The 10,208-nt window shown below is 32.3% G+C and overlaps 2 protein-coding genes across 2 annotated transcripts in view; one reads left to right on the plus strand and one right to left on the minus strand.

Moving 5' to 3' along the window:
• The window catches only part of LOC141665081 (CENP-B homolog protein 2-like), a 30,818-nt gene extending 24,357 nt beyond the window's left edge, over positions 1 to 6,461 (minus strand). The window contains exon 1 of the mRNA XM_074471064.1: positions 4,989 to 6,461. Within this exon, the coding sequence (XP_074327165.1) occupies positions 4,989 to 6,461 (1,473 nt within the window). The remainder of the gene's footprint in view (positions 1 to 4,988) is intronic.
• A 2,765-nt stretch (positions 6,462 to 9,226) lies between these two features.
• On the plus strand, positions 9,227 to 10,198 carry LOC141667771 (cytochrome P450 714A2-like). The gene is made up of 2 exons (XM_074474389.1): positions 9,227 to 9,753; positions 9,958 to 10,198. The coding sequence occupies exons 1-2, from the start codon at positions 9,477 to 9,479 to the stop codon at positions 10,014 to 10,016; spliced, it is 336 nt and encodes a 111-aa protein (XP_074330490.1). The 5' UTR covers positions 9,227 to 9,476; the 3' UTR covers positions 10,017 to 10,198.
• The last annotated feature ends 10 nt before the right edge of the window (positions 10,199 to 10,208 follow it).

The raw sequence follows: 10,208 nt of genomic DNA on the forward strand, positions 1-10,208 counted from the left end.
GGGGAAGGGGAGCCATCTACACACATTCAAATATCAAAAGTGCTAGTTCCAGCCATCACTACTTCTCCAACACTTCAAATCAAAGGAAAGCTTGATGGAATTGATCTAATCCAGCCAGCAGCAGCTGAGATGAAGGTGAAAGAGCAAAGGAGGAAAATTGATGAAATGATGCAACAAGTGTTTGGTTCTACAACTACAAAATCTCTATCTGTGAAACATAACACAAAAGTTGAGCCAATCATTATGGAGCACAAGCTAGTAAGGAGGAATAAGGTTGGAAAAACCTCTTCAAGGAACCTGAAGCCCATGGTACTCAAGCCAACCACTAGATTCAACAAGGTCTCTACAAAGAACCCTCTAAATCATGCTTAGCTAAAAGAAGTGGATTTTCCTCTTCCAAAGCCTGATGAAGACAAAGTTTTGGGTGGTAATATCATAAAGCACAAAGAGACCAAGGATGTAGTGGAAAGAATGAATATGGCTATCATCTATAGAGAGGGAAAGAGTATATGTGTGATTCAAGGACATCCCAAATTCTCAATAGCCAAGAGGGAAGAGACCATGAGAATAAAGGAAGAAACTAAAAAGCTGAAGGCTGACAAAAGAGCACAAGAAAAGCTTGAAAAATAGCTAAAGTCAAGTCTAATTGAAGAAAAGAAGAAGATTGAAGACAAGAATGAAGGAAACAAGACTGAAAGCATAAATGTGGATATGGGGAATATGGTTGGTGAAAGTGTGGAAGAAGAAAGTGAGGAAAGAAAGAAATGGCAGAAGGGTAACAGAAAGAAGGTTAGGGCAAAAAGGAAGAGTGAAGATGACACTGAAGTAATTCAATCAAAATCCAAACCACAACCTTCTATTCCTGAACCTTTTGTTGCTGATCCCAATATAAATATCCATGGTGAACCAATCATCCCTAAAGAGGAACCTATTGATTGGGACACCATCAAATTGCCTACCTTCTTAACTACTTCTTCACCACCAAAGGAACTGAAAAGAAAATCCAAATCCATACCTCCCCCAATCAAAGCAGTTCGAAATACAGGAAGGAAATTCACTCAGAAACATAAACCTAAGCCTAAGCCACAAGCCTCAAATGATGATTATGTTCACATTTGTGATATAAAAGAATATACAGATATTGAACTCTACCTGGATGAGCTGGAGGAAGTAAGGGGAATAAATGCCTATGGACAATTATCAGAAAGGCTAGTGTTCAAGTATAAAGGAAGTGTGGAAAGTACTTGGCCTCTTCAAAGAATTCTAAATGAGGGTTATTCTACCTTGATTAGAGTCTACTCAGCTAGAAAAGAGGACACTGGTTTTAACAGGACTGCCAAGACTGAGATTCTCAACAAGATTGCCAGCATAAGGAAGACTTGGTGGGAGTCAAATTCCTTGCCTAGAAAATTACTCATCCCGGAGCATGGAACTACAATTCATAAATCATCTCATTGGTTGATGGAGTTCAGAGACAATAAAGGAGTCAGAAGATTTTTCAGACTTGAAGACCAGCTTAAGATTTCCAGTAATGAAACTCTCAAGGACATGCAATCTAAGTTGGATATCAGTGATGAAGATGAAGCTGAATTCTACAGACAACTCCAACTCCAAATAGAGGAAAATGACAGGAGGCTAGGGAAGAAAACAAGGGAACAAAGGAAAAGAAAATAATTTGCTCAGGCTAAAGGAGCACCCTTGGAAACACTGTAAATCTTCAACTCTATCTCAGTACATACACTTTTGCAGCACTTTTGAATTTCTACTTAGTTTCAACTCATATATTTGTTAAGTATTTTGTTATCATCAAGATAACCCTGAATTTATGCCTACAATTCTAGTAGACATAAATAGGGGGAGATTGTTAGGAATATATGTGTATTAGTTTGATGATAAGTTAAACAAAACACTTAAGTAGAAATCTAGTGTTTATAGCCTCAATGGATAAGACCACTTTGGCTATCCGTTGATGGAGTAGCTTTACTTAGAAATAAGTTTAGTACATTTCAGTCTTTGTAAATGAGTTATAATTCTTAGAAGTTGTAGGAAATTATAAGTCATGTTGACTACTAGTGGATATGCAAATAGGAGGGCTAATTGTAAATATTTCATGCCTTGTAATTTTGTATAAATGAAGTAGTATCAACTGGTAAATTAAAGACCTTCAACGGATGAGAAACAAAGCCTCAACGGATATCTCTAAAGCTTCAACGGATAACATCCATCAACGGATGAGTGCATCAACGGATAAAGCTTCAACTGCTAAAGCATCAACGGATAAGAGCATCAACGGATAAAGCCACCAACGGATGAAAGCTTCAATGGATGCTCAGTTCCATAGCAGTTGATAGTGACAATTCATAAGCTGACAGAGGCACATGGGTTGACAGAGACAATTGGAATGTGGTAGCCTCTTGGAGGAATCAAGAAAAAGCAGCATTTCCATTCTGGTGCAAACAAGGAAGTCTTCAAAGATTCACAGATTATCTTAGATTGCATTGGATAGAGAAATGAAGAAGAAACATGTGAAGGACTATTTTATAATTGTATTTTATCTTTGTCTTTACTTGAAAAACTTGGTGATATATAAACCAAGTTGCAGCTAGTAATTAGGTGTGAATTTTCAAGAGTTGTTTAGAAAAATTCAGAGAAAAAAATCATCTAGTTTGTACTAGGAAGCAGCTGTGAACAATTCTTTGTATCACAGATTTTCTGAAATACACATCTCTGGTGGAACAACAAATCCACCAGAAAAGTTTTAAAGCCTTTGTGTTCTTTACATTTGTGTTTTGAATATACATCTGTCTGCACTTGCTTAAAGCAATTCACACACATCTGTTCATCATACACTTAACTTTTGAAACTGCTCAAAACTTGAAAAAGTTTTGAGATTTACATTCAACCCCGTTTTGTAAATCTCATTGTTAGTTCCTTGGGAATAACAGTTTTTATTCGGTTTTTTATACATTTTTTATTTATACGATTTTTTGTTGGTAATGTGTTGGATAAAAAATAACATCAAGTTAAATGATAATATTACATTAGTCACCAAAGATTTGTCACTTTAGAATTCGTTAAATAAAATTGATATATTTCATAAAGTTATTTTTTGAATGTGTAATTCATATTATCTTAAATAATAGATACGAAATATGATAAAAATATATGTTCATAACAATAAGAAAATAGTATATATCAAAACATATGATAAAATTGATTATATACATATTAAAAAAATTATGATGTATGAGTATTTACATATTAATCTTAATTAATTTATGATATTATATTATACAATTTATCATACTAATGTTAAGTAGATATTTAATTAACAAAATATTAGAATCGTGTTATGATAATATATACATGTATATATACATAATATTACATACATATAATATAGCGGTGCGGTTAATTTCGGTTCAGTTTTGATTGAAAACCGGAACCAAAACCGCACCGCTAATTCGATTTTTTTCGGTTCGGTTTTATTCGGTTTTTTAGCGGTTTGATTTTTTTCGGTTTGGTTTATCGATTTTTTTCGGTTATTTTTTCTGTTTCGATTTTTTCTGCTCATCCCTAATTAATACATAAAATTTTCTTCTTGTTTATCTTGCTTGCATATTTATTTATGTGAATTAAAACCGTGCCATATTTTTATTGAAATACTACGTCCGTCCCAAAATACAAGTTTTTTTTGATTTTTTACGCGTATTTTAAGGTGAGTAAAAAGATAGTTTCATAATTTTTTTTTCAAATTTTCCTTTTTTAATAAAAATATACATATTAAATCTTAATTTAAAGAAAAGAAGTTTTAGAAAAAAGTACGTGAAGCTGTAACTTTTATACAGCTAAAAGTGCGCGTAAAAAGTCAAAGAAACTTGTATTTTGGGAAGGAGGGAGTAATTTCCTATTAAATTATCTTTTTATTTATGTGAATTGTCTTTTTTAATCACGGTAAAAAATATATATTATTTTACTTTAATTCGCTACCATTATACCAACCAAACTAAATTTAAATAATAATACGTAGTTTATTCTTTTTAGACCGAATCAATAGTGTAATTTTATTTTATAAGGATAAAAAGTTTATTATATGATTATATCCTAATTTAATTATTCTTATGTCTAAATTTTCTATTTTTTTATTTTATATTTATGTTTCAAATTTATTAGTTACTATAATTCGTAATTTTTATTTTATTTTCAAAAAATATAACTTGTAAGTTATGATTACCAAACATATTATCAACTTATAAGAAACTTATACGATAAATAACTTATAAGTTACAATATTTATCACTTGCATGAGATTTTCCGACTTTAAGTCATAAGATATATTTTTTTTAAAATCCCAAACAGACCCTTCATATTTACAAATTATATTTTTAACAAATGTTTTAATTTAAGATTGAATAATTCTATAATCATAATATAACTGTTAAACCTCACGAATAAATGTAAACTAATTTTTTCACACAATTTAAAGTGTTTTGACGTCCATGAAGTTAAATCATTATAACAATAATTTTAATGAATAAGTATCTGTTAAATTATGCTCATATTTTTACTGTGAGATCTAATGGGGTTTTATTTTCCAATTTGCCTTAAGAAATTATGAATTTATTTTGAGATAAGAGACTGATATATTCCAAATTAATTAGTGTACCTGTATTTATACTGTTTTCCAGTGTCGTAATCATTGGTTGGGGGTAAGGGTTATACAGTAAAACCTCTGTAAATTAATACTCGATTAATTAATAATCTCTCTAAATTAATAATTTTGTCTGGTCCCGACTTGGTCCAGTTCAAAAAATGATCAATTTCGATAAGATAATAAGATAATAATTATTTTGAAAACCCTGTATAAAAATATGGTCCCAATAAAACTATAAATTAATAATTCCCTTATATTCATAAAAATATAGCTATTACATCTTTGTAAAATATGATTCAATTGTAGTTTGCTTTTTCATATAATTTAAATCAACATGAAGCTCATCCCTAATCTTCCTTATTGCATCCAAAAGCTCGGGTGTGGTGCTTTCATGTTGCATCAAAAAGTTATTAAGCATTTTTGATGCCTTGAGTGCTTCTTTACGTGTAACCGGCTCCAACGGTGTTATATCGTCTTCAAGATCATCTTCAACACTATTTTCAAGGATGGTGTTTGCAATCTCTTCTATACTCTGGACCTCGGAACATGATTCATTTTCACCCGGATAATCTAAGAAGTTATTAACATCCATTTTATTACGATAACCTAGATCCTTAATCATCACCTCAAGTTCATGAATGTATTCTTCCGGAGTTGTATGTTCATTTAAATTGCTCGAAACTTCATCTATGGAACGAATTTTGCAATGTTGAAAGCACCTTGCTATTGACTCTTGTTTTACATTTGTCGTCCACGTCGCGACTGCATAATTGATAGCATCCAAAACATTAATCTTTCCTGGATCAGATTGTCCCAACTCATAACCTTCTAATAACCCACGATAAAATCTCTTGCGATAGTGCATCTTGAAAGCTCTTATAATTCCTGCATCACAAGGTTGGATTTTTGATGTCATGTTAGGTGGCAAGAAGTACAACTCAACATTTTGTAGTCCTTCAATATTTTTTGGATGTGCTGGACAGTTATCTACCACAAACAAAATTCTTCTGCCTTGCATTTGGCTATCAAACCAACGAATGTATTCATCAAAAAGTACACTAGTCATCCAAACTCTTTTATTTGCACGATAATGACAATTCAAGCTGCCCATGTTAACATTCTTGAAGCACCGTGGCTTTGCATACTTTCCAATAATCCATAAAGGAATTTTTTCAGAGCCATCTTCATTGCAACATATAACAACCGTGAGCCTTTCTTTGTCTTGTTTTCTTCCTTCAAGTTGTTTCGTAGCAAGAGAGTGATCAGCTTGTAACCTGTAAAACAAACCAGTTTCGTCCATGTTAAAAACATCTTTCATAGGGAACTGGTTTATTTTTTCCCTTATGGACTCCAGTTTCTTCTCCATGTCCTGTACATCAACAGAACCACTTTCTCCAAAGCGACGAAATGACTTAATACCATTTCTTAACTTGAATTTCTCAAGCCAACCTTGAGAAAAAGTGTGCTCCTGATCTTGTTGAGGGTATAAAATTTTCATGGTCTCTTTTGCCTTCTCTAAAATTAGCTCTCCTGTCATATTAATACGATCTTGGTACTGGAGAAACCATTCATAGAGAACTTTCTCCATATCTGGATATTTTGCTGGTTTATGTCGCTTAATATCTTTTATTTTCTCCAAGTAATTAGCTGCAAGATAGTCTGCTGACCTTTTCAGTGTATTTGATATTGTACCTTGACTAATTTTTAGATGAAACCTATTCTCGAGCCACAACTGGAGATCTTTTTGAGTGCATGATGAATTTTCTCTTTTATATTCACATAATGTTTTTCTTGCTTCATCCGTCATTGTTGATTTTGTGACACCTTTTAGATGAGAAGCCATTATTTTGTTTGTATAATTTTTCCCCCAATCTAGTATATAGAGTATATATAATATATTTTATGACTACACATACATTGAATACTTTCTATGTAAAATACAATGAATTAAATTAATTCATGTACTTTGAATTTTCCTAATATACATTGAATATTTTCTATGTAAAATACAATGAATTTAACTTATACACTACATGGACTTTGAATCTAATATATTGTACATTACATTGACTTTCTAAATTCATATACATTGAATTAATTGAATTAAGTATAAAATATAAATTGTACAATTCATTTTATTTAAATTTATGTGAATAAAAATTTAATCAAAAGTTAATTTTGTTTGCTACCGAAAATTCTCTATAAATTAATAATTATTAATTTATCGATTAATTAATACCTGTCTAAATTAATAGAATTCTCCGGTCCCAACTATATTAATCTATAGAGGTTTTACTGTAATCTGATGATTATCCCATCTTAGCCATATATGGTGACTGGTCCTCTATTCACAAAATCAACAAATTAGGTAATCAACCAAGTGTATTCATGTTTGTCTTGCACATCATGGTAGATAAAAGAAAATATGGTGACCCCCGAGTCAAAGAGAAAATATAGGCTCATGGTATAAAATTATATACGTAAACCCTTGGTAACGGTACTCAGAGTAACTCCTATACTACTTTAAATGAGGCTGTTTATTCATATTTTGAGAAAATAAAATTCAAACTTAGTTCCAAGAACTCTTCTTAATCATTATTATATTATTTCACTCATTTTCATGTATTCAATTTAAAAGATTTTAGTTACTTTTACGTGTAGTTAATTTTAAAAAATAAAGAAAGAGTAAATTTATGGAGAATTGTTGAAGATAAAGTTAAAGTCTAATTCCTAAATATTTAAGTGGCAATTTAATAATATCATTTATAGTAAAAATGTAAGAAGTTTCTTGGAATTGCTCCCACGCAGTCTTGTATTAAAGAAAAGTATATATGAGTTCTGGGACTCGAATCAGTTAAAGGAAAAAACAAGAACTCTTATTTCTTGAACCACTGGATAGGTAGTAGCTAGGGGGCTAGAGCCTAGAGCTCCTTAATTGACTCCTCACTCGGGCATGGAAGTTAAGATTTGATTGTAAAACTGATTTAAAACTAACTGTATATCAAAGGTATAGAAAAATTTGAATATTACTTAATGGCCAATAGATGTACACTACAGAAAATAAGGGTTTAACCAACAGTTTTTTTTAGGCTTGATCTACAGCGACTATATCTGTAAAAAACACTTCTAATATTGAAATTTATTCTTGGAAATGGCATTGTAATTTGTAAAGCCTTATTACAATCTGTGCGCCTGTACAAACATCAACTGGGGATGCTGCAAACATGTCATCTGGTGAGCACCACGCCATCACATATAAAATTGAATACTTGGCATCTTTTCAGCAAATAAGTTGTAAAAATGAGAAAGTAAAGAAACTTTTCAAGTATTTTATTCTTCCACAGGGTGGCACATTATGTACAACATTAACTCTATAAAAACCTCATGCATATTGCTAATATTGTATCCTCATCTCTATCTTATTTCTTCTTTCTCTTTCCCACACATAAACAAACACAAATGGCTTCTCAGTGTTCATCTACAATGCTGAAAGCCTTGTTCCTGTTGAGTTTCCTCGTGGCCACAACATTTATAAGCATGAGCGAGGCGCGACAACTTAACGAGAAACCAAAGTTTGGGGAAGAGAATGGAAATAAAGCAAAGGTGGAGGATCAAAAAACAAATGAAAATGTAGCTCATTTAACTCAGAATTCTGAAAGTCCTCCATCTTTTCCAAACATACCGTTTCTTCCTCCATTTCCGACGCTTCCTAACTTCCCGCAGATCCCCGGACTTCCTCCATGTCCACTTCCCACCTTGCCTTTCTTTGGCGGCACTACTCCACCTCCTAGCAAGTAGAAGATCAGCCAAATGAAAATCAAAACAAGAAAAGAGTGAAAGAAGAGTGAAGAAGAAAGGATGCATGCATGGTTCTTGTTACGTTTATTTTGGGTTAAATTAGAGCTTGAATTTATTTAATTTGGTTTTTTATCATAATATTTGTGATGATGAAGATTGAAAGATTGTGGATAGCTAGTTAATTAGTAGCTAGCTCCAAATTCTATATTTGTATTACCTTCCGTGAGTGTGTAATTTGTGTGTTGTGTGATTAATAAAGTGAACATCTAAGTTGTTCTTGTGCACATTTGTATTAATTTTAGCTAATTTTGTGGAGATCATATACCCTTAATGCGAGTATTAGCTTTTATAGTTACCAGACATGGCTACAAGAATGACTTCTTCATAGAACTATTAGTAATAAAATAACATTGCACCATCAAGTAATCCTATATTTACACTTCTGACTTTAGAGTCTTTTGACGTCGTAGATATATAGGGGTTGGTTGGATTGATTGACGTGAATGAAAATGATTTATCACCAAGTCTATATACTGCTTTCTTATTTAATTTTTTTACGAGCTACAACTGTACTGTACTGTTTGTTTAAACTTCTAAGACACTGATAAATTGTGATTATGATTTTTGTTAACTTGCAGCTCTCGATGGTGATAAACGAATCACCGCGTTTGTGTGCTCAGGTTGTAATAATTGTTGAAAAAACTTCAGAGAAAAAAGAAGACACCTACATTTTGCAGAGAACTTGTACTGCTATATTTCTTGTTATTTCTTTTCTTCTTCTAAAACTCAAGGTAAACTAGCCATTATATAGGCTTTACAAACATATTAAAACTAACTATTACTAAAACTAACCACTACTAATTAATGGGTAAATTACATGTCCATAATTTACTCCATAACTCCACTACCCACTACTAAACAATTCTAAAATAATATTTTTCTCTAATAATTAATCTATTGCTAAATATCTAATAATTGAATAAACAAATAATTAATAACTAAATTTAAGATTATTCCAACAATAATGTCGAGAGAAGCCTCGAAAGATATCAAATTTGGGGACATTCATGTTCAGAAGGGTGTACATGTTTGGGCAGTGGTAACATCATTGCGCACTGATCCTGAAATTTGGGGAGAAGATTCATACAAATTTAATCCAGGCCGATTTGCAAATGGAGTGACAGGGGCGTGTTGGTCCGTGGATATGTCTTGGACAAAACTTAGCGTTGGTTCATCTCAAGATCTTGATTTCACTGATTCTGTCCGGCTGTTCACTTTCTCTTTCTCCGAAATATGTTCAGGTACCATCTTCGAGTTTGGTCGTAATGAATTTTCTAGTTAGGAAGTTGTAAGAAACTAGAACATGAACAGAGAACCAAACTTTGGCCCGGACATTGCTAAACAAACTGCAAAGTTTTGTGAGGGGTCGATCAGTTGCAAAGATGATATTTTTTTTTTGACTAATTTGGTTTATATGCCTTACAACTGAGTATATGTTCTAACAGATCTCGGGGGTAAGCGAGAATCGAATCCAGAACCTGGGACGACAAGAGATAAGCCTTGAGCTATCTCATCGCGCTCTGCAAAATTATTTTAATATACACAGATCAAGCAGTATTTTTTTATGGATCTAGCACTTCATTTGAAAATAAGCAATGTCTAGCTTCTTATTTATTTATGCTGGCCATACCATTGTAACATTAAAGACATGCCTAAAGATAAGTTCCCGTTGGCAACAACCACGGTAGTAGTTGCG

This window comes from Apium graveolens, chromosome 6 (genome assembly GCF_009905375.1).
Source record: "Apium graveolens cultivar Ventura chromosome 6, ASM990537v1, whole genome shotgun sequence".
Classification (NCBI taxonomy): Eukaryota; Viridiplantae; Streptophyta; class Magnoliopsida; order Apiales; family Apiaceae; genus Apium; species Apium graveolens.